General features: G+C 55.4%; 2 protein-coding genes across 3 annotated transcripts; one reads left to right on the forward strand and one right to left on the reverse strand.

The window, feature by feature from the left end:
* The first annotated feature begins 1764 nt into the window (after window positions 1-1764).
* On the forward strand, window positions 1765-8698 carry PODNL1 (podocan like 1). Its single transcript, XM_065932050.1, has 10 exons — window positions 1765-1916; window positions 2055-2282; window positions 3006-3099; window positions 3385-3449; window positions 3602-3711; window positions 5541-5697; window positions 5949-6064; window positions 6725-7382; window positions 7982-8130; window positions 8253-8698. The coding sequence occupies exons 1-10, from the start codon at window positions 1914-1916 to the stop codon at window positions 8401-8403; spliced, it is 1731 nt and encodes a 576-aa protein (XP_065788122.1). The 5' UTR covers window positions 1765-1913; the 3' UTR covers window positions 8404-8698.
* Window positions 8699-9286: 588 nt separating this feature from the next.
* CC2D1A (coiled-coil and C2 domain containing 1A) lies at window positions 9287-27482 on the reverse strand. 2 transcript variants are annotated; one of them, XM_065917622.1, is made up of 29 exons: window positions 27206-27482; window positions 25722-25857; window positions 23948-24063; window positions 23790-23855; window positions 23393-23527; window positions 23062-23296; window positions 18578-18702; window positions 18062-18134; window positions 17808-17879; window positions 17585-17715; window positions 17433-17505; window positions 16057-16190; window positions 15573-15684; window positions 15318-15490; window positions 14472-14594; window positions 14330-14388; window positions 14121-14237; window positions 12673-12746; window positions 12538-12596; window positions 12365-12416; window positions 12158-12257; window positions 11982-12072; window positions 11168-11305; window positions 11011-11072; window positions 10379-10442; window positions 10161-10287; window positions 10003-10079; window positions 9882-9929; window positions 9287-9801 (listed from the first exon to the last, which is right to left on the reverse strand). In XM_065917622.1, the coding sequence occupies exons 1-29, from the start codon at window positions 27263-27265 to the stop codon at window positions 9781-9783; spliced, it is 2853 nt and encodes a 950-aa protein (XP_065773694.1). In that variant the 5' UTR covers window positions 27266-27482; the 3' UTR covers window positions 9287-9780. The 2 variants fall into 2 exon arrangements, with proteins under 2 accessions (XP_065773694.1, XP_065773692.1); XM_065917620.1 differs by having other exon boundaries at window positions 11011-11075.
* Window positions 27483-27487: the final 5 nt, after the last annotated feature.

The following is a 27487-nucleotide window of genomic DNA, read 5'->3' on the forward strand; positions in this document are numbered from 1 at the left end:
CAACCATCCCAGTGTGCCCAGGACTGAGTGTTCCTGGGATGCAGGATTTTGAGAGCTAAAGTTGACAAGTTCCAGGGCAAGCTGCTTACTCCAGTGATATCTCATCAATTACTAACTGCTTCCTTCCTTCCCTCCGCCACATCCCTGCTCCCCTACAGCTGCTGTCTCTGAGGCAATGGCACTAAATCTTCATCTCTGTCTGTTTTGGAGAGGACCCAACCTCCATTGTGCCCTTTAAGCAGCCCATCAGCCACTCCCAAGCTGAGCACTGTTGGGGCAGTTGCTTAGTTATTTTTTCCCCCACTATCTGGTTTTCATCTTGTGACAGCCTCTTTTCTTAAAAATTAAATAAATAAATAGATTTTATGTATTTGGCTGCTCTAGGTCTTAGTTGTGGCATGTGAACTCTTAGTTGTGGCACATGGGACCCAGTTTCCCGATCAGGAATCAAATGTGGGCCCCACGCATTGGGAGCTCAGAGTCTCAGACACTGGACTGCTAGGGAAGTCCCTGTCTTATGACAGTATTTTGAAAAAGGATCTTCTGTCATCTTCATGTTATGTGTTGGAAAGCTGAGGTTTGGGCAGGAAAATGACTTGTCTGAAATCTTGCCATTAAGTGGTGCGTCTCAGGGGATGGAACCTGGGGCAGAGGGGCTTCCTCACCCCTCGGCACACACTGTCACTCTGCTGTTGAGGGCCTGGTATGTGCTGGGTGCTATCTTACCTTTGTCTTTTTTTTTTTAAATTCATGCATTTGGATTTCCCTGGTGGCTCAGTGGTAAAGAACCTGCCTGCCAATGCAGGAGACGCAGGTTCGATCCCCGGGTTGGGAAGATGCCCTGGAGAAGGAAATGGCAACCGACTCTAGTATTCTTGCCTGAAGAACCCCACGGACAGAGGAGCCTGGCGGGCTACATCCCATAGGGTCACAAAGTGTCGGACATGACTGAGCAACCAAGCTCGCGCACACATTCATGCATTTGTTTGGCTGCCTGGGTCTTAGTTGTGGCATATGGGACCTAGTTCCCTGACTGGTGATCGAACCTGCCCCCCTGTGTTAAGAGCACAGAGTCTTACCCACTGGACCACCAGGGAAGTCACCTCTCTCACCTCCTTCTTATGCATTATCTCATTTAATCCCTACACCACTCTGAGGAGGGCAAGACCACCATTCCCCCACTTTGCAGAGTGGGAAACCAAGGCCAGGAGAGGTGGCAGGGCCCAGGTTCAAGCCCAGGCAGGCTGCCACTGAGCGCACATCCTTAACCACACGGCTGGTGCCTCAATACTTGTAATTTCCTCTTGGGCGGCGGCGACTGTGGCCATTTGGGTACAGGGGGAGTCTGGCTGCCAGTGAGTCCAGCTGGCAGAGGGGAGGAGGGGCCCAGATGGCAGGCCTGACTGGGAGCGCCCCAGGCTGGTGTCTGGACTGGCAGGCTGAGCCCGGGTCTGCCCTGGCCCTTGCTCCCAGCCCCATCTCCTTGGGGACCCTCCTGGGCCCTGAAGTGTCCTCCACTCCTCTGCACCCACCCCTACTCCTGCGGTCGGCCCAAATACCAGACAGGGCGAATCTCAGCTTTCCCCCAAGCATTCCTCGCTCCTGTGGCCCGGCCCAGGCTGGCCGAGGTTACGCAAGCTGAGCTGGGGTGGTTGGGGGAGGCGGGTGGGACTGAGGGGATGGGCTGGCCGGTCCTCACCACCCCATCCGGTGCCTGCCCGCCCTCCGCAGGGCGGGGAAAGGGTGGGCCAGCTCCCCTGAGCCCCTGGGGGAACGGACTGGGGGGGAGGAGGGTGGTTTGTGTGAGATGGGGGGCGGTGGCGGCCACAGCACAACCTCCAGAGGTGACCGCCTGGTTTCCATTAAGGAACCCTGGTCAGCAGTTCGGGCGAGACAGCAGAGCGGGGCTGGCTATGGTAAGGTGGGGCGGGGGTGGGTCTGAGGGTGGGGCCTGCCTGCCTGCTGCACACCCCCCACCAGGCGGGGATGCTTCCGTTGCCATGGTGACCCGGTGCCCAGCCCGGGGACACCCTGACCTGTCCCTCAACCCCCAGCGACTAAGCCTATTGCTGCTGCTCCTGCTGCTGCCTGGCCTCCCACCCGCCCTTGGCATGGAGGATGATGCCTCCTTCCCCCACCTGGGGGAGAGTTCCCAGCCCCCACCTCGGGCCTGCCCCCCACGCTGCTCCTGCCCCCGGCCCGACACGGTGGACTGCGACGGCCTGGACCTCCGGGTATTCCCAGACAACATCACCAGGGCTGCTCAGCACCTCTCCCTGCAGGTGGGGCCGGCGTGTGGGTGCAGGGCGGCTCCCAGGGTGGATGGGGGAGCCTGTGGAGTGCTGGGGTTCAGAGTGCGGGGTCCCCGTGCAGGGGTGAGGTGCTGGGCGTGTGGGTCGTGACATGGATGGGAGTTGGTCTTGATGAGCACGCAGGGGTCTGTGCAGGAGTCAGGTGAGAGGAGGTGGGGGACACAGATGCTAAAAGTGGGAGGGGCTGAGAGCTTAGGGGTGTCAGAGGGGTCAATGTCTGCTGATTATGGGGTTGCTTGAGGTCAAGTGTAATGAGGCATCCGGGGTCAATTGTAGGGGTGGATGGGGCACTGGGGGGCCAGTGTCTTTTTGTTACAGATTGTTACAAAGTAATGCCTTTGGGATCAAGTACAGGGTGAAGGTTCAGTGGTAAAGAACCCTCCTACCAAGCAGGAGACAGGAGTTCAATCCCTGAGTCAGGAAGATTCTCTGGAGGAGGGCATGGCAATCTATTCCAGTATTCTTGCCTGGAGAAGCCCATGGGCAGAGGAGCCTGGTGGGCTACAGTCCATGGGGTCACAAAAAAGTCGGATTTGGCTGAGCGACTCAACAACAAACAGGGTGAAGGGGAGTCGGGGCTTCCTGCTTAGGCTGATGGGAAGCTGAGAAGCAGGGCGTGGGGCCATCTGCTGGGGGCCCAGGGTCACGGGGGTCAGGGCGTGAACGTCACCCCCACCCCGGCCTGCCCTGCAGAACAACCAGCTACAGGAGCTCCCCTACAACGAGCTGTCACGTCTCAGCGGACTGCGGACCCTCAACCTCCACAACAACCTCATCTCCTCTGAGGGTGAGTTGGGGGGACGGCGGGAGGAGGCCCCTCCAGAGCCCGGTCTCGGCTGCCCTCTCCTTCCCCGGCTGGGTCTGTGGGCAGCTCTGCGGCAGTTCCCAGAACTGCCCTTTGCTGAGCAGGATGGAAACTCAGGGGGTGGGGGGCGGGGGCTGTGGCTTCTGAGGACACGCGGGGGCGGGGCCGGAGGAGCCTCTGCCAGCCTCCACCCGGCCGGGAACACAGGCTGCCCCCTGCCCTCGCCCCCGGCCACGAGGGCCCCCTCACTGCCCGCCTCACGCACAGGCCTGCCCGACGAGGCCTTCGAGTCGCTGACACAGCTGCAGCACATCTACGTGGCCCACAACAAGGTGAGCGTCCCGCTGCGCCCCCACCCCGCCCCAGGCCGGCCAGGCAAGGGCGCAGCCGGCTGGGGTCACACAGCGCAGCGCGGAGGTGGGCGGCAGGCGGGGAGGCACAGGACGGGCGTGCCACCGGGACCACTGCGGCTGTGCCCCCGCAGCTCTCTGTGGCCCCCCAGTTTCTGCCCCGCTCCCTCCGGGTCGCTGATCTGGCTGCCAACGAAGTGACTGAGATCTTCCCGCTCACGTTCGGGGAGAAGCCGGCGCTCAGGTACAGCCCCTGGCCCAGCCCAGGCCCCGCCGGGTTTTGGGTAGGCCTGGGGTCACTCTGCACCCTGGGGTCTGACTGGGGTCATGAGCCAACCCTGGGGAGGCTCTGGGTGGCGCGGGAGACACGGCCCGGATGCTCTGTCTGGAGAATTTCAGACTGGAGAGTGCACACACTCACACATAACACTCAACACGCACACACTCAGATACATACACCCACACAGTCACACACACACTCATTCACACACACACACCCACTCACACACAATATACAACACTCACACATACACCCACATTCACACATACTCACACTCAAACTCGCACGTATGCTCAACACACACTCACACACTCAGTCACACCCACTCACCCACACAAATCACACCCACAACTCCCACACACACTCACACACATACACTCATCACACCCACCCACCCACCCAACTCACACACACACACACACTCAGATACATACAGCCACAAATTCACACTCATTCACACACATTCACTCACACCCACCCACCCACTCACACACACGCCATACACAACACACACACATACACCCACATTCACACATACACTCAAACTCACATGTATGCTCAACACACACTCACACACATACACTCAGTCACACCCACCCACCCACACAACTCTCACACACACTGACACACACACTCTGACACACACTCACACATGCACTGACATGCACACACACACACTCAGATACATACACCCAGTCACACACACACACTCATTCACACATACCCACCCACATATACCCACATTCACACATACTCACACTCAAACTCACACATATGCTCAACACACACACACACACATTCGTCACACCCACCCACACACACAACTCACACACACAGATACATACACCCACTTCACACTCATTCACACACATTCACTCACACCCAGCCACCCACTCGCACACACACCATACACAACATACACACACATACACCCACGTTCACACATACTCACACTCAAACTCACACGTATGCTCAACACACATACACTCAAGTCACACCCACCCACACAACTCTCACACACACACTCTGACACACACACACTCTGACACACACAAACACACAGACATGCACACACTCATTCACACACACACACCCTCACACACAATACACAACACTCACACATACACCCACATTCACACATACACTCAAACTCACACGTATGCTCAACACACACACACACATACACTCAGTCACACCCACTCACCCACACAAATCACACCCACAACTCACACTCACTCACACATATACACTCGTCACACCCACCCACCCACCCAACTCACACACACACAACACCCACACACATGTACACTCACACTCGGATACATACACACACACAGTCACACACACTCATTCACAAACATTCACTCACACCCAGCCACCCACTCATACACACAACATACACTCAACACACTCACACACGCATACACCCACATTCACACATACTCACAAACTCACACGTATGCTCAACACACCACTCACTAACACACATACTCAGTCACACCCACCCACACAACTCACACACACTGAGATGCACACACACACACCCACACACACTGACACGCACACACACATGCATTTACACACACACTGACACACACTCTGACACACACACACACACAGACACGCACATACACACTCACACCCACGCACACTCTGACACACACACTCTGACATGCACACACACACATGCACTCATACACATACACACACACACTGAAGCCTGCCCTGAGCTGGGGCACGGGGTGGTGGGGAGGCCGGGGCCGGGCTGGTGGCAGGAGCCTGGCTCCCCTCAGGTCCGTGTACCTCCACAACAACCAGCTGAGCAACGCCGGCCTGCCCCCTGACGCCTTCCGCGGCTCCGAGGCAGTGGCCACCCTCAGTCTCTCCAGCAACCAGCTCAGCTACGTGCCACCCAGCCTGCCGCCCTCACTGGAGCGGCTCCACCTGCAGGTGCCCGTCCTCTGCTGACCACCCGCATGTCCCCATGCCCCTTGGGGCCCCTGCACCTGTCCTGGGGGATCCCTTGTCATCCCAGCAGTCAAAAGTGCCTTTGGGTCCTTTCCTCCAGCATGGGTAGCTCACAGGCTCTCTCTGAGCAGCCCTGCTCAAAAGAACACCCTGTACCTTACTCAGGAGCGCTCTGTGGCTCCCTATTGCCCTCTGCCCTGGACCCTCGGTCTCATTCCCGCCTCCCTCCCCAGAACAACCTCATCTCCAAGGTGCCCCGAGGAGCCCTGAGCCGCCAGACCCACCTCCGTGAGCTTTACCTTCAGCACAACCAGCTGACAGACAGTGGCCTGGATGCTACCACGTTCAGGTGGGGCCTGGGACAGGGGCTTGGAGGGGTGTAGGCTCGTGCTGGCAGGAGGGTCTGAGGACTTACAATCTGGGAGCCCCAGGTCTCCGTTTCACCACCCCCACCTTTATGGCCAATTCAAGGCCTCATTTGCTGTGTGCCTACTGTGTGCCAGGCTTGGCCAAGCACCTTGCCTCCAACCGCCTGGTGCCTTAGTCTTACTACCCAACAGCGCAGCTGCCACGTGAAGCTCTCAGACTTAGAACTCTGACCGAGTCACCCCAGACTTACTTCCTGCCCAGATCTCTCAGCTCGTCACCCCCAAACTGAAATCTCCACCTTACATCTCTCGGGTGTGTGCTTGCATGCTCGGTCATGTCTGACTCTTTGCAACCCTGTGGACTGCAGCTCACCAGGCTTCTTTGTCCATGGGATCTCCCAGAGAAGAATACTGGAGTAGGTTGCCATTTCCTTCTCCAGGGGATCTTGCTGACCCAGAGATTGAACCTGCATCTCCTCCTCCCCTGGAAGGCAGGTTTTTGACCACTAAGCTACCTGGAAAGCCCAGACATCTCTCAGGACAGCTCCTCAACTCCCCCCACCCCAACCTGCCCTGCAGTATCCATCTGGGGCCTTCACTCTGGATGCCCAATCTGACGCCGCCTTTCTCTCTCTTGCCAGCAAGCTGCACAGCCTGGAGTACCTGGACCTGTCCCACAACCAGCTGGCTGAGGTGCCCGCCGGCCTGCCCCGCACCCTGGCCGTGCTGCATTTGGGCCGCAATCGCATCCGCTGGGTGGAGGCGGCCCGGTTGGGCGGCCTGCGGGGCCTGCGCTACCTGCTACTGCAGCACAACCAGCTGGGGGCCACGGGGCTGCCAGCCGGAGCACTGCGGCCGCTGCGGGGCCTGCACACGCTGCACCTCTATGGCAACAGGCTGGACCGAGTGCCCCAGGCGTTGCCCCGCCGCCTGCGGGCCCTGGTGCTGCCCCACAACCGCGTGGCCACACTGGGCGCCCGGGACCTGGCCTCCACGCCCCGACTGGCAGAGCTCAACCTGGCCTACAACTGCCTGGCCAGCGCCCGCGTGCACCTCCGGGCCTTCCGCCGACTGCGGGCCCTGCGCAGCCTCGACCTGGCTGGCAACCAGCTGACCCAGCTGCCCTCCGGCCTGCCTGCTGGCCTGCACACCCTTCGGCTGCAGCGCAACCAGCTGCGGGCCCTCGAGCCGGAGCCGCTGGCCGGCCTGCACCAGCTCCAGGAGCTCAGCCTGGCACATAACCGCCTGCGTGTGGGTGACATCGGGCCTGGCACCTGGCATGAGCTGCAAGCCCTGCAGGTCAGGGGCAGGCTGGTTGGCCATACTATCCCCAGGGCAGCTCCTTCACCCTTCTGCCTGCTTGCCCAGCTCCTCCCCTGGAAAGCCTTGAGACACTAGAAAGAGAGCCCTCACTGAGTGTAGGCCAGCCCTGAGAAGCCATGCCCTCCTCCAGGGGATCTTCCAGGCCCAGGGATGGAACCCGGGTCTCCTGCATTACAGGCCGATTCTTACCATCTGAGTCACCAGGGAAGAATGGGGTTGGCCCAAAAGTTCATTGGGCTTTTCCATAACATGTTACGGCAAAACCCGAACGAACTTTTGGGTCAACCCAATACTGTCTTTGTGAGTGATCAACTGCATCAGTGGCTCCCACGGCAGGGACCCTGTCTGTGCCCCCATCACCTAGAATGAGGCCTGCCCCAGAAGGGACTCAGTTTACCTCTGTGGAGGGCAGGACTTGGCAGCCATGAAACGGGGGGGGGGGGGGGGGGGGGAGGGGGCAGAAGAACCAGGCTGGGTGTACATGAGGGCCCGGGAGGGGAGCAGGTTGGGGCTTGGCTGAACAGGTGGCCCAGGGCCTGGGGCCACTGCGGCGCCATCTCTGCTTGCCTGCCCAGGTGCTGGATCTCAGCCACAATGAGCTGTCCTTTGTGCCCCCTGACCTACCCGAGGCCCTGGAGGAGCTGCACCTGCAGGGAAACCGCATCGGCCACGTGGGCCCTGAAGCCTTTCTCAGCACACCACGCCTGCGTGCCCTCTTCCTCAGGTACCCTGCGGGTGGCCGGGTTAGGCAACTCCAGGTAGACATGAGAGGGCTGTAAGGGATGTGAGTGGGCCCAGGTGGGCCTCTCCCCTGGAACGTGCCCTCACACCCGCCTCTTGGTCCAGGGCCAACAGGCTTCACATGACTAGCATCGCACCTGAGGCCTTCCTGGGCCTCCTGCACCTACGTGTAGTGGACACGACGGGGAACCCCGAGCCAGTCTTGGTTCACCTGCCGCTCACAGCCCCACGTCGGCCACGGGCAGCGGGCCCCTGAGCCTAGAGGAGGAGCCCTGCAGAGCAGCCCAGACCCCTGGGGCTCTGCTGGGCTATGGACTAAGGAGACAGCGCCCACCCGGGGCCTCGACCTGGCTCTCCTGGGCCTGTAGGGCTGGACCTGCCCATCCTGTGCTGGCGGGGCTACTGGGACAGACTACTACCCAGCACACAGGGAGCCCAGGAGACGGGAGCAGGCCACTCGCACACTGGGCGAACGGGCAACTCGGGCCCTGCTGGACACTCCCCCACTGCCTGTGCAGATGGACACAGCAACAATAAAGCCTAGCCCCGGCCTTCCCTGATGGTCCAGTGGTCAAGAGTCCACCCTTCCACTGCAGGAGGTGTGGGTTCAATCCTTGGTTGGGGAACTAAGATCCTGCATGCCTTGCAGCGTGAGCAAAAAACAAACAGAAAACCCCCCCTAGCCCTTTCAAGTGCTCACCGCAGACCAGGTGCCCTTCCACTTGTGGCAGGGGCTCTCATCGTGCCGTATCCAGCAGCGGAAGTTGAAGCTCTGGGATGCTAAGTGGGTCCGGCAGTCTAGTCCGGGTCCTGGGGCCCACGAGCGGCAGGGCTGCCTTGCAAGGCCCTGAGATGCATGTGGGTCACCAGGCACCACCACGTACAACCTGACCTTGTGTGTGAACCCAGATATACCCAAGGCCACCAGCTGGACAGACACACAGATGCCCTCAGGTGCACTGCAGACCCCAAGGACACACACATCCCTGCAAAGTGTGCGCACAGACCATGTCCTTCATGGGCACACTCCCTGCCAGCCTGCTCCTCTCGCAGGCAGCTCTTCCTCAGCCCCCTGGGGTGGGGCAGAGGGGGAGACCCAGCCCAGGCACTGGGGGCAGGAACAAGAAACAAGGGCAGGACAGAGTGAGCCGGGTGTGGCCCTGGCTGTTTATTCCATGTGTCAGCCCTGGGGGCCCAGCTGGGCCAGGGCAACCCTCTCGGGAGCCTGGCTGACCCTGGCTGGCCTCAGCGGTTTCTTTGGGGTGCGGGTGGACATCAGGGTTAAGGCTGGGGAGGGACAGGAAGTAAAGTGCTTGCAAGGGCCCTGGGGGCTTGGTCTCAGCCACCCTCCCTCTGTGGAGGCCGGCAAGAGGCTGTGCACCCCTGGGCTGTGCAAACGGACTTTCCGGGGCCCACCCAGCTGGGCCTGGGCGAGGGGCACACACAGGCTAGCAGACCCTGCCGACACCCCCTGCTGGGGAGGCTCCAGCAGGGCCAGGTGGGCCCAGTGGGGGATGTGTCCGGCCAGAGTTGACTGTCCACTGATTGTCTGCTTGTCTCGTCCGAGGTTGTGGCAGTATCGGGGCTGCAGGCCCGCTCCCAGCTCTCCGGGGGCTGCCTGTCCCGTTGGCCCTCACCGGCGGAGCCGCTGCAGCTGCGGGGAGAAGTGGCCCGGGTCAGGGCGGGGGGCACAACCACATTCGCCCACCCACTCTCAATGCCCAAGCTGCTCACCTCACTCTCGACCAGGTTCCGTCTATATAGCGCCTCCTTGGCAGCCTCCTAGGGGGTGAAGAAGGAGTCAGCAGGCAGCCCCTGGTGGCCCTGGCCCTGCCCCCACGCCCGCCCGGCTCACCCTGCTGCCGTCATTGCCCAGACGCCGGGCGGCCTCCGTGTAGAACTGTAGCTGGCGCTCCAGCTGGGCCATGTACTCTGAGGGATGGAGGTGGGGGGACATCAGGACGGGGCCCGTGGCCTCCATCCCTCCGCCCACACCCATCCCTGAGCTCCTACCCCGCCGCATGCCCGGGCCTCCCTGCTCCAGCTGTGCCCGCTGCCACTGGCTGCGCTGCATGATGTCCTGGTACTGCTGCGCCACCTCGGGGGGCACTGGCCGCCGCGCCTGCCTGAGGGCCAGGATCTGGGGTGGGGGGAGAGGATGCAGAGGGAGCTGTGAGTGACCTGCGGATCCCCCAGTCCTGCCCCACTGAGCCTCGCAGGGCGGTACCCACCTTCCGCTCCAGACGCTCTTGGTCGAAGGCCAGCACGCTGAGACTATGCAGGGGCCGTGCTGATCTATGGGATTGGCGAGGGGTGAGGGACTGCAGGGAACTCCCACCCCCAACCCTGTTAACTCAACAAACACACTGGGCCCCAGGGGACAGTGGGAGACAAGCCAGGCTCCCCTCTGTGTTGCTGAATCCACAACCAGATGGACAATGGGTGTACACCCAGGCTACTGTGATGCCAGGTATCAGGGAGGGCTTCCTGGAGGAGGTGACAGCCAAGCTGGGAATCAAAGGAGTCAGAGCTGGGCAGAGGAGTAAGGAGCAACTGTGGCCATAGGGGTGCTCAGGGTATTGTAACAGAGTAGCCAAGAGGCTCATGAAAACTAAATGTAGCCATGAACCAACCGAAAGAAGTGGGGGGAAAAAAGACTAGATTATTGACAGTGGTCTGATCACAAAAGGTCTTAAAGATCAAGCTGAGGAGTTTAAACTAGATGCTCCAGAAGAGGGGCCAGGAAAGGTTTTGAAGCAGGGGAGAGACATGCTCTAATTTGTGCCTGATGATAAGTTGTCCAGGAGAGGCTGAGATAAGAAGAAGGGCATTCTCTCCAGCACAGCTGGGCCCAGTCACCTACCTGTTCCCTGCCTCCCTTGTAGGAGCAGGTATGGGAGGAGCCTTCCCTTTGGGCCCAGCAACCTGCTTCAGAGGACAGAACCAGTCTTGTGAGTCTCGGCCACCTTGAACCAAGCCCCCCCGTCCCCCCCAGGGCTGCTGACGGGCAGGGGTCTCACTGTGGGCATGGATGCTGGCACGGGGTCAATGACCAGCCACCTCTCTGTCGTGGTCTCCAACTGCTGGGCTGTCAGTGGCTCGCGAATCCGAACCATCACCTCCAGCCGCCCCCCTGTGGGCCTGCGACCATCCAGGACCTGATGGGAGTGAGGGGAGGCTGTTAAGAAGCATGCAGTGGGGCTTCCCTGGTGGCTCAGTGGTAAAGAATCCGCCTGCCAATGCAGGAGACATGGGTTTGATCCCTGGTGCAGGAAGATCCCACATGCTGCTCAGCAACTAAGCCTGTGTGCCACAGTTATAGAGCCTGTGCTCTAGAGCCCGGGAGCTGCAACTACTGAACCCACGCACCTAAACCACTGAAGCCTGTGTACCCTAGAGCCCGTGCACACAACAAAAGCAGCCACCGCAACGGGAAACCTGCATACCACATCTAGAGAGTGGCCCCCGTGTGCCACAACTAGAGGGAAGCCTGCGCAGCAACGAAGACCCAGCACAGCCAAAATAAATAAATAAGTAAATAAAACTACAAAAAAAAGCAGCTGCAGGAAGTGGCTAGAGGCTCAGGGCTGGGCTCCAGGACAACCAGAGAAATTTCCAAAATATGAGCCCCCGGGTATGGCTGAGACACCAGCTGCTCTTAATGGAGCAGGGTGCAGAGGGTACTTAGGGCTGGGTAGTGGGGAAGCCTGGTATTTCTGGGGAGGGGCTGTGCCAGCAGAGAGGACCTTTGGGAGGCTCAGGGCAGGGAGCATCTGGTTGAAGTTTGTGAGCAGCACGGCCATACCCGTGTTCAGACCAATGTCCATCTCTCACCTCAAGGACCTCTCGGACCTCGCATGCTGTCTCCAGGGCATCCAGTTTCAGCTGGGCTGTGCCCAGGACCCGGTCGGTCTTAAAGAGCCCCCTGTGTGAGAGAGGAGACAGGATGGTTGCTCCTGGGCAGCTCCCCCTCCTCTGGAGCCCAGACAGCACCTGTGGTCCCAGCTCACCCCTTGTGGACCACTTCAAACTTGATGCCTTTGGTCTGGATGGCCCTTCGGAAGCCACGGTGGCTGCGGTTGATGCAGAGCTTGAACTGCTCCTTGAACTCTGCCGGGGGAAGGAGGGAGAGAGGAGCGGCGTGTAGGGTCAGGTTATGGTCTCATGGGCTTTCTGTGGGGAGGGGAGGTGGGGGACTGCTTCTTGCCAGGGCTCACCAGGGGAGTCTGTGTTTTTGATCACGCTGGTCTTGTCTTTCTGAGCTTCTTCCTGTGACCAGACAGGAGGTGAAAAAGCTCAGGGGCTGGGGCCTGCCTTTGAACCACTGCTGGCCCCACACCCTCCAGGCCTGAGGGGGCTGGAGCCCAACCCCCCTCAGCTCCCCATGTACCACATTGGGATAGGGGAAGTCGAACCGAACAAAGACATCCAGGTCACCAGGAGACAGCCCTGCGGGAAGACAAGGGTCAGAATTGGGCAGATGGGTGGACCCCACAGCCCTGCCCCTTGCCTGGTGCCCCCTCACCTGGCGGTGTGGGCAAGCTGATGCCCTTCACGATGAACAGGAGCATGTCGTTGCTGCTGAGGTCAGGGAAGATCCTTCCAGGAGGGAGGGCAGGAGACAGACATCTCAGTGCCACCGTCCTGCCCACCTTCTCGGCCCACCCCCCAGTCTCGTGACGGTGTCTCAGGTTCCAGGCTTGAGATTTTTTTTTTTCAGGCTTGAGTTTTAGAACCAGACAGACTACAATTCTCTATCAAGGTCTGCCACTGGCTACCTGTTTAGTCCTTTCATCAATCTGTACATATTTATTTGGGACCAGCTCTGCACCAGTCAGTGGCCTCACCTTTGTGGGACTGCTTTCCTTGCATAAGATTTCTGGAACCATCTAGAAGTTTCTGGAATCTTCTAGAATTCATCAAGTGCCCTAGCTGCTGTGGGACCTTCTCTTTCTCTGACAAGGTTTTTTGAGCATCTACTATATGCCAGCCAGTGTCCTCACTGCTGAAAATACAGAGATAAATGAGGCAGACCACACCTGTGTTCAGGGATCCCTGGTTAGCTAAGTGAACAGATGACCCCTGAATATATAAATAAACAAAACATAAACAACTCTGCAGAGGATCAAAACACTGCAGAGAGTGGAGTGTGCTTGGGAGGTGCTGCTCCAGACACAGCCATCAAGGAGGGCTTCTCAGGAGAAGTAACATCATAGGTGACTCTGAATGTCAAGAAGAGGTGGCTACAGGGACTTCCCTAACAGTCCAGTGGTTAAGACTTCAAGTTTCTACTGCAGGGGGCATGGGTTTGATCCCTCGTCATGGAATTAGGATCCTGCAGGCCATGCAGTGCAGCTAAAAAAACTTTTAAAAAAGAAAGAGACTGCTACATGGTAATCTGCATAAGAGGGTCTAAGCAGAGGAGACAGCTGGTGCAAAGGTCCTGAGTGGGAACACAGCTGGTGTGTCTGATTGACCAAAAAGAAGTCTGTGTAGCAGGGGGTGAGAGAAGTGGGGTCAGTGGGAGGAGATGAGGGGATGACAGGGAGCTAGGCTGTGCAGATGTGGGGGAGCCAGGGTAAGGGGTGCAGATTATCCTAAGTGGTGACGTTAGGTTACCCCAGTGGCCACCCCTAACCTTGTGTAAAAGTGGGAAAAATGACCCCAACTCCCTGGAGTGTGAGATGATGTAACAGGAGCAGGACCCACCTCACCACTCCGTGAGCTTGCCCAGGCCTTTGGGATGAAGCCCAGCTCTGCATTCGCTAGACTGTCCCCATTTCCAAACGTGTCACTGTCAACACTCGATTGCCATCCTTTACTCACACGGCATGTTTGCCTCAGGACCCTTGCACATGCTCTGCTCCCACCAGACCACCCAAACGCTCCTCCAGAAGCAAGTCCTCTGCTAGCTTCTGGGGAGTGTGAACCCCTCTCTCCAAAGGGTCAGTGGCAGGGTATAGGGGGCCTTACTTGATGACGCTGAAGGTTCTCTGCTCAAAGCGAGCAGTGGGCGTGGGGAGACCCCGGGCAAAGGCCTGCTTCAGAATCTCCATGCTCCGCTTACAGTCCTCCGCCAGCTTCTCAAATCTGCCAGCGAGAGGGCCCTGCTCAGGTCCCTGGTCCCAGGGGCAGGCTGCGGGGTGCAGAAGTCAGTGGGGCATGGGGGCTGGGCTTCTTACTTGCTGGTTTCAGCGATGTTGCCTAGCTGAGTGAACTGGTTAGAGTGGTTCAGGCACATCTGGGGGAGCAGAAGACAGTGAGGGGAGGGTTGGAGCGGGGCCGTGTGACTGGTGATGACCTGGGCAGGGAAGTCCCCTTCACCTCGTGCTGCTGCCTTATGAGCTTGGTGAGTTCGCCGTAGCGTCGGGCAGACTCCTGAGACAGACCTGGGCCGGGACGCTGGACCAGGGCAAAGTCATCCTTGTTGACGGGGGCGGGCGGCACCTGGGGAGGGCGGGGCTTGTGAGGGAGGGGCCTGCGGACAGCCTTGAGCAGACTCACCCAGGGCTGTGCAGAAACATCACGCCTCTTCAGGAGGCCTTCCCTGACTACAGCTTCACCCGCAGGCCCTGTTCTTTCTTCTTTCCCAGGGAGAAAAGTAATCCTCAAAGAGAAGTGGATGGTCTGTTCCACATGGCACAATTTGTTACCCTGATCTCCAACCCCTCTTCCCTAGTAATGGAGTTCTGGCTGGACACACAGCAGCCCAGCAAGAGACTACATGTCCCAGCCTCCCCTGCAGCTAAGTGTGGCCACATGGCTCAGTTCTGGCCAATGGGAGGCAAGTAGAAGTGATGGCAACTCCACATCACTGCCCATAGTCAGGATGCAGATAAGGCATCCACTTATCTGGTCAAAGGTCAACCCACTTTGACAACGTGGACAGAATGACCTCCTAGGGTGTCACAGGGTAGCAAGGTGGAAAGAACCTGGGCCCTGGAGGGCTTTTTTAGAAGTTTCTTTTAGAGACCAGAATGCCCTGGGTGTCACATACAGGAAACATAAATGTCTGTCTTATTTTAGCCACTGTCTTGGGCAGGGGAGAGGGGTTTGTTACAGCAGTTTAACCTGGACCCTGATAAATACATTCCACGTCATGCGACTGCTAAGTGGCAGAAGTCCGAAGGGTGAGGGCCTGGGAAGGTCCAGAAGGCCTAGAGGGTTCACCTTGGTAATGTCCACAGGCAGCCCGTTGCGTGAGGCCTCCAGCATGGGCTCCAGCCCCTTGGCCTGGCGCAGGTGCATCTTGGCGCCCTCCACGTCATTCTTCTGCTTGGCTCGCAGCGCAGCCTGCAGGAGCTGCTTCTTGCGGCCCTCCAGGAAGGCCAGCTGCTGCTGGGCTGTGGGTACAGGGGTGTCTGCAGGTGCCGCCCCACCCACAGCCAGGCAATCGGCTGCCCAGGTGGGGAGGGGCGTACCTACCTCTGGTGGATGTGCCTTTGGGGGCTGCTTTGGCTATGGGGGCAGATCCTGATGCGGGTGCCTTTGAAGGTGGGGCTTTGGGCTGGGCTGTGGGGGCTGCAGGGCTGCTGAGCTGCAGAGGGATGGAGAGCAAGTCAGAGCTTTCCCAGCACCTGTGATGAGTCTGCTGCCCACAGAGTTGAGGCCTGACAGCGACAACACTGACCATCTCAGTGTCTATTTCCTCAGCACTGAACACAACATATGATCTTGTTCACACTAAACCTTGGCAGCAGCCCCAGGAGGTAAGGATTAGGACTGTGCTCGCTGTACAGAGGAGCCCGAAGTTCAGAGGGCAAGATGACTTGCCCGTGGCCTCATGGCCAGGAAGTTGCAGGCCCGGATGTGCAGCTGGTTCTTCCTGGCTCAAGGCCAGGACTACTGGGGCTTTGCTTTGCTGCCATGCCACTCCCCTGCCTCACCCCAAGGCTCTGGCCCCTCACACCTTCTTAGGCTCCTCGTCCTCTTCATCCTCAGGGCCTTCGTCCTGGCTGGCCAGCTTCATGGCGGTCTCCAGGACCCCCACCAGGCTCTGCTGGGTGGGCTCGGTGGCCTCCAGGCCCTGGATCGGAGGAAAGCCTAGGGGGCCAGTTGGGACCCAGTCAGGAGGGTGAGGCCCACACTATAATGATTGAGACACAGGTTCTTCCCCTGCTAAGGAGCCTCAGGCCTTTGAATCTATGTGGGTTGGCCAAAAAGTCTGTTCTGGTTTTTAAGCCAACACAGTACTTTGAGTTTTCTCGGTTCTTTCTTTTATTTGTGGAGAGGCGGGATGGGCTGGACCGTGAGGCATGTGGGATCTTACTTCCCCAACCAGAGATCGAACCCACGCCCCCTGCAGAGGAAGCGCAGAGTCAGGGAACAGGACTGCCAGGGAAGTCCCTGCCTGAATCTACTCTGAATTCAAGAAAGGAGCTGCTGCTGGTTTCATGGAGATGTCAGACCATCCTAACCTCCCTCTTTGCTCTCGGCTCCTCTTGCCTGACCCTGGCCGGGCCGTGATCAGACTCCAACAAGCAAGCACCATGTGAGGCGGCGTGCTGGGCAGAAGAGGTGGCCCTGGGCCTGGAGGGACTACTGGGGGACCAACGTGCAGAGCTGTCCTTGCTCTCATGGTGGACACACAGGTAGCTCTGAGGTCCCAGAAGACACCTCCAACCCACCAGCGGGGGTGATGGGCAGCTGGGGAGCTATCTGTAAAACTGAGAGCTGATGACTAAGAAGGAGTGAGTCAAAGAAGAAATGGCCAGGGCCTTCCCTGGTGATTCAGTGGTAAAGAATCCGTCTGCCAAAGCAAGAGACACGGGTTTGATCCCTGATCCGGGAAGATCCCACATGCTGTGAAGAAACTAAGCCCCAATGCCACAATGTCTGAGCCTGAGTTCTAGAGCTCAAGCCGCAACTACTGAAGCCTGCATGCCTTAGAGCCTGAGCTCTGCAACAGGAGAAGCGACCTCAATGAGGCCTGTGTACCACAACTGGACGGTAGCCCCTGCTCGCTGCAACTAGAGAAAAGCCTATGCAACAACAAAGACCCAGCACAGCCAAAAATAAATATATAATGTTTTAAAATAAATAAATGACCAGACAGTGGTGGGCTGGTGAACAGACTCTTCAAATAAAACCTCTTAATTTTTAGTGTTCACCAATTTCTGTGGTGTAAACATTCCCATGGTAAATGATTTTAAGGTACCTGTTGTCTAAGAAGCTTGCAGAATTTCTGAAGGTGCAGCCGTCAGCTCCCTGGGACTGGAGAGCTGGAGGGAAGAGCACCTGCGAAGGCTCAGAGGTTGGTGGGGTGGGGCTGGGAGCAGGGCCTACCTGGAGGCACGGGCAGCTCCGCCACGTCCACCGCCCGGCCAGCCTTGTGGGCTCGAATGGCGTCTTGGTATTGCTGCAGGGAACACAGGTGTCAGGGCTCCCTGGACAAGGTCTCTAGGGGTGGCCACCCGCCTACTTGGGTCTCCACGCACCTTGACGATGCGCTCATGCATGCGAGCCTTCCGCTGGTCCCCCTTGGTCTTGGCTTGAGCCGCAGCCACGTGGTACCGCTCCATTCGCTGCTCTAGTGCCTCCAGGAGGGTCTTCGGGGGTGGAGGAGCCTCTGGGCCAGACCAGAGGGTAGAGTTAAGGGTCCCGGTTAGAGGAGACTGTCTTGCTCCGGCCGGCCCACCCCACAGGGTCCCAGGAGCGTACCTGGTGTGGAGGGCACCACAGCAGGAGCTGGAGGCTGCACAGGCGGTGACGGTGGGCCCTGGGGCAGCTGGTCTAGGGGTAGAGAGGTCCAATCCAGTGGGGGGCTTACTTGTGGCCGTCCTTCCCCCGACCAGGCTAGTCTGGCCTGATGCTGGGGTCCCAGGGGTCCCCCTGACCGAAGGGGCGGCAGCATCAGCAAGAACATCCTGGAGACCTCCAGCAGTCCTGGAGGATAGGCAGGGTGGGGTCCTCACCAGGTGGAGGGGGCAGGCGCGACAGGTCCACAGGCTCCCCCCGGCTCAGGGCCTCCAAGACAGCATCAAAGCTCTGGGAGAAGGAAGATCAGGGGAGGAGGCTGCAGCTGGGGGCTAGGACCCCACGGGGAGCCTCCACGACCTGCCACATGGCAGACGACTCCTCACTCTGCCCCTTCCTTTGCAGTATCTTTTAAAATTTTTTATTTTTGGCTGTTCTGTGACCAGGGATTGAACCTGCTCTCCTTGCAGTGGAAGTGCAGACTGACCTGGTGGTCAGACTCTGGACCACCAGGGAAGTCCCTCTGCTGTATCTTGCTCAACCTCCTCCAGACATTTATACCCATTTCACAGAGAGGGTAAACTGAGGCTTCAGGAGGTGCAGCAAACTATAGTCACGGAATGACTGGGATTCAAATCTGGGTCTGTCTGACTCCAGAGCCCCTGTTCTTTGCTATCACACAATGTCAGAAGCACCCTGTCCTCTACCTCCAACCCTGACCCCTCTGGACGCACCTTGGCCACACGGAAGTGTCTGGCGGCAGTGGCGGTGTCTCCCTGCTGCTTGGCATGGAGGGCAGCCAGCTTGTACTCACGCTGGCGGCTCTGCAACTGGGCCAGGGGGCCAGGGCTGCAAGGACCTGGGAGAGGGAACGGCACACAAGCTATTTCTACTTAATTCTCACAACAAAGGCCCACCTTAGAGACTTGAGAATTGAGGCTCAGAGAGGGGATGCTGTTTCCCCGAATCACACAGCCTGAAGAAGGCATAGTGAGGACTCAACCCTATGACTGTCAGTCTCTAGAGCCTATGCTATTTTGTCCCCAAGAAAATTCTGGAAAACTTTCTGTACTCTTACATGTTTTTAAGTTGACATCTAAAACTTTTCATTTTGAGTTGAGAAAGTGGCAATGGCTGTTGTTCCTAGTGTCTTCAAATACTGACATTTGATAAAGAAAATCATCACACTAAATCAAATGGACATCCCCTTTTAAATCAAATGTATCCTAACTACCATGGTGATTTGAAACTCACCAATATTTCCCTTTCCATTTTTTCAGATTGTGGTAAAATACACACAATATAAAATTTACCATCTTAACCCTTTATAAGTATACAGTTCAGTGGCATTAAGGACATTCACATTGTTTTACAACCATCACCACCATCCAACTCCAGCACTCTTTTCATCTTTCCCAACTGAAACTCTGTCCTCATTAAACACTAATTCCCCATCCCCCTCCCCCAGTCCCTGACACCCACTGGTCTACTTTTTGTCTCTGGGAATTTGACTCCCCAGGGGCCCCCTATAAGTGAAATCATGCAGTATTTGTCCCTCTGTGACTGGCTTATTTCACGCAGCATAATGCATTCAAGGTTCATTGGTGCTGTAGCGTGTGTCAGAATTTCCTTCCTTTTTAGGGTGAATAATATTCCATTATATGGACGGACCACATTTGTTTATCCATTTACAGGCATATCTCTTAGACAGTGTAGGTTTGGTTCCAGATCACCTCATAAAGCAATTGTTGTAATAAAGTGAGTCACTCAGGTTTTTTTGGTGTCCCAGTACATATAAAGTTACTACACTATACTGCAATCTATGAAATATGCAATAGCATTATGACTAAAAAAACAATGTACATATTTTAATATAAGAAAATTTTATTGTTCCACAGGGTAACTAAGCCCATGCACTGCAACTACTGCGCCTGAACACCCTAGAGCCCGTGCTCTGCAACAAAAGTCGCCACTCCAAGGAGAAACCTGCTCACCGCAACTTGAGAAAGCCCATGTGCAGCAACGAAGGCCCAGCGCAGCCAAAGATAAATAACTCATTAAATTAAAAAAAATTTATTGTTAAAAAATGCTAACTGCCATCTGAGCCTGCAGCAAACTGTAGCAGTGACACCGCAAATCACTGATTACAGATCCCCATAACAAATATAATAATAATGAAAAACCTTGAAACACTTTGAGAATTGCCAAAATGTGACAGAGAGACACAAAGTGAGCAAACGTTGTTGGAAAAATGGCGCCAACAGACTTGCTCAAAGTACAGTTATCACAAACTGATTTGTAAAAAAAAAATCACAATAATCTGTGAATTGCAATAAAACAAAGCTGAAGAAAACCAAGTGTGCTTTATCTGTCAATACAAACTGGACATGTGGAATCTTCTGGGATCGACCAGGGATCGAACATGTGTCCTCTGCATCGGCAAACGGATTTCCAACCACAGGACCGTGAAGTCCTACTTTTTAAATATATGCCAGGGTTCACATTGAGCAATTGGGAACTTCAGATCTTCCGTTATTTACATACACGTTTCAGGCAGAATTGTATCCTAACATGATGCATTTGGGTACTCAAGAGTCTTTTTTTAACACCTTATTGTACATTTAAATGTACCTTTCTGCAGTGTATCAGCAAAGTTGGGAAACAGGATTAAATGCCTTTTTAAACACTATATTAGATACAGCTTCAAATAATATGCCTGATATGTTCTTAGGAGAAGTATTCTTAAATTGAAATCAATAAGTACAATTGTTGGTATAAAAAATAAAATACAATAGATACACCACCCACCACCCAGATATACATCCTAGAAACACCTGGAAAACAGTACAAAGTACCTGTTGTACTTTTTCAGACCGATAACTGGACTCACTGCTTTGTTTTGGTGGACTTGCCTGAGAAGGTGTACAATTTGAAGCAAAACAACTTGACATTTTTTTTAATTGAGGTACAATTAATTTACAATGTTGTGTTAATTTCAAGTGTATAGAAACCTGATTCATTTATTTATATACATAAATAAATGTTCTTTCTCAGATCCTTTTCCATTAAAGGTTATTACCTTGTAATAACCTTGTAATAACCTATAATGTATATATCTACCGTATAGCATAAGTTCCCTTGGCTATACAGTAGATCCTTGGTTTTTCTGGAACTATTTAATATATAGTAACGTGTATCTGTTAATCCCAAGCTCCTAATTTATCTCCCCCTGCCCAATATCTTGACAGTTCTCAATGTGAACCATTTTTAAAATCTTTATTGAATTTGTCACAATATTGCTTCTGTTTTATGTCTTAGTTTTCTGGTCACGAGGCATGTGGGAGCTTAGCTCCCCGAGCTGAGATTGAACCTGCACCCGCTGCATTGGAAGGCAAAGTCTTAACCACTGGACCGCCAGGGAAGTCCTGTAACACCCTGACATTTCATTGGCTTTATCTCCTGCCATTGCAAGTCCCTCTCAGTGTTAAAAATTTTTTTATCTTGGGGCAGAATTACTGTTGGAATTATTTTTTTGCACAAAATTGAGCCAATCTTAACTACATCGAGCTTTTTTGATAGATAATTTTGATGTAATAAGAGTAAAACTGTATTGGCAAGGCAGCGCTTGTTGACAAGGTGGGGGCTGGGTCCACCCCCTAGCACTTAGCTCCTGTTTCCTTGTTCATTCTTTCCCTACTTTCCTTTTTTGTTTTTAACATGCAAAGAAACCTGCTTCACATCAGTCAAACAGATGGGAAGAGACAGAGTCTTACAGATGTCACGTGATTCTCAGGGTCCCTGCGCAGCTATATACAAAAAAATCCCATTATGAAAAACCGTTGGTGATTTCAGCTGAGAATCTCAGGTCACGATTTCCAATGGTCGTCCTTGAGCTTTACTAAAAACAAAAGCTTAGAAACCAGCTTGGCTGAAGCACTCAGCGACTAGGGGTTCACTTTCTGAACCTCCGACCAGCATCTGGAGTATCTCCTTTGTATATGCACTGCCGAAGCGAGCACTGGAGTATCTCCTTTGGTTTGCCCCATTTTCTTTTCTTAAGGTGGGGGAAGGGGAGGTTAGGGGAAGGAAAACTTCTTGGGAGGTGTGTTCTCCAGCAAGTGAGTTTCAGGAACGATGGACAAGCTGAGGGCTTGGGAACTATTCACTTAGTACTCTATGGGTGGGGGCCTTCCCTGGTCGTCCAGTGGTTAAGAATCTGCCTACCAGTGCAGGAGACATGGGGTCGATCCCTGGTCTTGGGAAGATCCCACATGCCATGGAGCAACTACGCCTGTGAGCCACAACTATGGAGCTTGTGTTCTAGAGTCCTGGAGGTGCAACTACTGAGCCTGTGCACTCAGAGCCCATGCTCTGCAACAAAAGAAGCCACCACAATAAGAGGTCTGTGCACCACAATGAAGAGTAACCCTCGTTGCAACTAGAGAAAGCCTGAAGCAGCAATGAAGCCCCAATGCAGCCATAAATAAATAAAATAAAAATAAACAAATCTTAAAAAAAGAAAAAAACTCTAAGGGGAATTCCCTGGTGGTCCAGTGGTTAGGACTTTGCACTTTCACTGCTGGGACTTGCGTTCAGTCTCTGGTCGGGAAACTAAGATCCTGCAAGCCACACGGCACACCCAAACCAAAACCAAACCAAAAAACCATAATGTTGTTCAGTTCTAAAAAGGAATGGAGTTCTGACACATGCTGCAACATTTTGTTACCTGAAGGAAGCCAGACACAGGAGGACAAATAGTGGATGATTCTATTTATGTGAAATATCTGTAAGAGGCAAATCCAGAGACAGAAAGTAGAACAGAGGTTCCTAGGGACTGGGCCAGGGAGAATGGGGAGTTAGTGCTGAATAGGAGAGATGAAAAAAGTTTTTGAAATTGATAGAGGTGGTGGTTGCACAATATCATGAAAGTGATAAATATCACTCAATTGCATGTTGAAAAATAGTTAAATGGCAAATGTTTTGTTAAATATACTTTATAGCTACCACAGACAGAAAACCTCTCTTGTAAGCCTGTGTTCCCCTTGGAAAGTAGGATCTTGGGAGGGAAAGGTGTTAAAAATATCTAAAAATCAGTGCATAAAAAAAAAAAAATAAAAATCAGTGCAGGCCCTATACCCACCCCCCCACCAAAGGGCCAGCCACTAAATGAATAACCCCCCTCATCAGCCCACATCAGCCAGCCCTGCCTGTGGCCTACCTGGGGGCGGCTGGGGTTTAGCGGAGACCAGGGACGATGATGGAGCAGCGGAAGGAGGACTCTCCATGATGACCCGGGGATCTGGGGCCAGCGGGTTCAGAGGGGCCGGCGGGATGGGTGCAGGTGTGTGGCTGGGCGTGGCCACTGGACCCTTCCCCACAGCCACAGGTGGCGGGATGTCCCCTTCGTCAATGGCTTTGCCTTTCCGGACCGAGGCCAGCAGGTTTTCAAGTGTCTGGGAGAAGGTGTGAACGTGGGTTTGGGAGGAGCCTGGAGCTGGGTGCAGAGGGCAGTGGCGAGGACCTGGTTACCCTCTTGTCTGCCCACTCACCTTAAGCCCCCGGTCGTAGCGCCGCATCTTGGCACTGTCTCCGGCTTGCCTAGCGCTTTCGATCGCGGTCTGGTAGAGGGCCAGTCTCTCCTGCAAGGTGGCCTCCAGCCCTGGGCTGGGCGCTGTGGCCTTTGGCTGCGGGAGGGGCCAGGTGCATGGTCTGGGTGGTGACCCCTCTCTCAGGTCCACCCTGACAGCCTCCTGGGTTGAGTACCTACTGTATACCAGGTGTGCTGCCCCCTGTAACCCCGAAGGGGCAGAAATCATTGCCCATCTCCCAGGGTGGAGAACTGGGGATCAGAGGCACCCCACCACCTGTGCGAGGTTCCGTGGTTGAGAGGGGAGGAGGGAGGCCTTGAACCCTGGGCTGCACGGACCAGTGTTGTCAGGGGTATACCTGGGCCACAGGAGGCTGGGACTCTGAAGCCTTCTCTTCCTCCCCAAGGACCTCATTCAGTTCTGCCTGCAGGGACACATGGCCGGGGGCCAGTCATGAGGGCCTGCTGGATGGACAACAACGGGAGGGAGGTCTCCTACTCCGCCCCGGGCGCTCACCAGCAGGTCATCATCAGCTTCGACGTCCTCCTCGTCTGTTCCCTCCTCTTCATCCTCATCCGGGTCTCTCATACATAAGCTGGCCATCTTCTCAATGGCTTCCATGGGCAGGGGACCTGGAGGCAAGGGGAGGCCCCAGTTGAACCAGGATCCTTCACGAGTCCCCAGCCTCCTGTCCCATTCACCCATGGCCATGAAAATTAGGGGAGCAGGCAATAGGCAGTATGTCTTCCTCTCCTGGCTCTTCCATGGCACCCCACTGTCCTTGGGCCAGCAGGCATGATCCTACTCCCTGTTGATCCCCCTGGCCTCATCTCTCCCTTGACAAGCCTGAGTTGGAACCCCAGATCTGAAACTTTCTCACTGTGGGACCCTGGGCAAGTTGCTTTACCTCCCTAGGCCTTAGTCTTCCCATCTGTTAGATGGGGACAATAACAATCTCTCCCTCACCATAGACTGCAGGGCCTAAAGGTAAATGCAGATCTTAGAACAGCACCCTGTCAGCGTTTTGTTGTTCACGTAACTCTTGTTATTCACAGCACCCATGTTCTATAAAGTTGGAATTAGTGAATAATGAACCAACTGGCCCTGAAGGAAATACAGCATTAGGTTCCCATGAGCCTGTAGGCACAACACTGATGTCAAACAGGCAATATATATCCTTGTTTTATGTGCATTTCTACTTAAAGACACCTTCGTTAATATATAGTGTTGATTCACTAACATGGAACTTGAAGCCAACAGTACTATAACTAATGCCTGAATGAAGTTTATCTACAGTTCAGTTCAGTGGCTCAGTTGTGTCCGACTCCTTGTGACCCCATGAATTGCAGCACAGGCCTCCCTGTCCATCACCAACTCCCAGAGTCCACCAAAACCCATGTCCATCGAGTCGGTGATGCCATCCAGCCATCTCATCTACAAGGTACATCCTAGTCTTCTCACGCTAAGGAACAGCAAACAGCACTCTGGCACTGCACTTGGGGACCATGTGGATCCGTACAATCAACAAAAAGCACAAACATGAGAAAAGCGTGACATTCCACAGACCAAGAAAAGGACACTATTTATGCGCTGAGACGAGAAGGCAGAGTGTCGCCTCGGCAGGGAACAGGCACACTGGGTGACTCAAACTTTTGGCAGCTCCATGCATGTCTGTGAATGACTGCAAAAGTGCGCCAAGCAACTGATTTGGAGGTTACAAATAAATTTAAACCAATAGATGAATTCACAAATTCGGAATCCAGAGCTAACAAGGATCAACTGCATTAGCTATACAGTGTAAAGGTTCCGTGTGCCCGAGTTCCCGCCCCACTTGACCACTGCAGAGTCCCCTGCCCCCGACCACCTCTTCCAGGGCCTGTGCACAAACTGTGACTCACCTCCTCCCCAACTCTTCACCTGGCCCTCCCCATTGCAGGTGCCTCCTCCTGGAATCCCAGTCCAGCTCACAGGTCTCCCCCAATCCCAGCCCTGATCACAGAACCATGGGTTGGAGGACATGCCACATCCATTATTGGTCATTATTCCCATTTTACAGACAGGGAAACTGAGCCCCATATAGTTGCTGAAACTCAGCAAGTCACACAGCCAGTTAGTTGCAGAAGTGGGACTTGAATCCTCATCTTGGGGCCAGAGCCGATCACTTAACTCTTCCCCAGACTGAGGTTGCCAGGCGGACAAGGACCTTCTCTGTCTTAATACTCTCATCGCCTCAGTGCCCAGCTCCAAACAGGAGCTCAGAAAATGTTCAGGGGTGTACTGAGAGTCTCACCTTTGCCTTTAAGCTTCTCCAAGGCTTGGGGCTGGCCTCCCACCAAGGCCAAGAACTCAGCCTCCAGTTCCTCATCGTTAACTCCATCTTCAGGGATCATCAGGCCGTCTGGGGAGAGGTCAACTAGCAGGCCCAGCTGTGGGAACAATGGGGGTTCAGTCATACCATGGGATGCACCCCAGCTAGCTAGAGGCAGCTATGATGGACCTGGAGCCCGCTGGGGAGGAACCCAGGGCTCCTGGGGAAAGCCAGTCAGCTGGAACAGGCCCCAGACACAACAGGTGTCTCAAGATAGGCCAAGTCACTTCTCTGGCACAGATCAACATGGGGCAAAGGGCAGGTAGAGAGAGATCCAACTGTCTGCTCTGAGCCCACACCTGTGATGTGTTGCTAGCCAAGTTCAGTGGTGAAATAAGGCCCTACACCCTTCCCCAAAGCAAAGTCACTCTGCACAACTGGGTTTTTCCATTCCAGCATCTTCAGCAGAGGGAGCTATGCAGGAAGGCTGGAGGTGTCAAGAGTAAAAGGAAGCACAGACAGTGCTGAAGTTGGAAGTGAGGTCTTGGCTGTGTGACACACCTGTCTTCCTATCCTATCTTTGCTAATGACCAACCATGATGTGACAATATTAGGCTGAGTACCCAAATTACGCCCCCTTTCTTTGGGTCAAAAATGGCCAAGTATCGGCAATCATACATGGCTCCATCTAATAGTAACAATGATGACACCATTTATTGAGTGCAATGTTCTAGCACTTTCTGTAAACTATCTCAATGAACTTTCACAACTATCCTGTGAAATGCACTCTTAAGGCCTCCATTGTACAGATGAGAAAACTGAGGCTTAGAGGTGTGAAGCCAAGTATCCAATATGCAGAAGCCCAGAGGGAACTTCAGGTCAGCCAGACTAATGCCTGGGCACTAAGTTTTGGCCTGGGCTCCTTCCATCAAAGCTGAGAAAAATCAAACTCTCCCAGTGCCTAGGAAAAAGGTAATGAGAGAGGGAGTAGGGGCCCAATCACAATTCTGTGGGCTCATGGCAGGCAGTCTGGATTTGCCCTTAGCTCTGGCCAAGCAGTTGATCCCTATGACCTTGGACAGGTGTCTTCGCCTCTCTGGGCCTCAGTGGCCTCATCAGTACAATGGGGATAAAAAAGTATGACCTGGCCAAGCTGATGCGAGGGTTCCACGAATGCTCAGTCCAGGAAAGCCATAACTGTTTTTCTTACCCCAGGTTCGAGGCCTTCCCCTCCCCGACTGGCGTTGCTACTGCAACAGGTGGCCCTGAGCCCTGGGCGGAGCGCCAGGAGCTGGGAAGCCCGGGTCAACAGGCCTTACTGTGGGGGTCGAACCTAACCTAGGGGGCGGGGACGCGGGATCACCTGGGACTGGAGAGCAGGTTCCCTTGGGGGGTGGGGCCCTCCCTTGAACGTGTGACAAGGGTGGGATGGGATACCTCGGCGGGGCCATGGGATACAGACTCACCTGGCGGGCGGTGGCGGCGCCTCGGCCCGGGGGTCCCGGGGGTCCCTTCCTCTTGTGCATCTTCCTGGCTGGCTACTCGGACCACTGGACCTCTGGCCTGGCCTTGCCCTGCCTCCTCCCCCGGGGTCTATGGCCGCGCACGCGCCCTTCCTGAGTCCCACGCCCCTTGTCGGCGCCCCGAGACCGCCGGCCCCACGCCCTCGGCCCCCAGGTGGCTGCCCCACTTCCGCCTCGGCCCTCGGGCGCCGCGGCACCGGAGCGCAGCCACTGGACTTGCCGGGC

Source organism: Muntiacus reevesi, chromosome 1 (genome assembly GCF_963930625.1).
Source record: "Muntiacus reevesi chromosome 1, mMunRee1.1, whole genome shotgun sequence".
Lineage (NCBI taxonomy): Eukaryota > Metazoa > Chordata > Mammalia > Artiodactyla > Cervidae > Muntiacus > Muntiacus reevesi.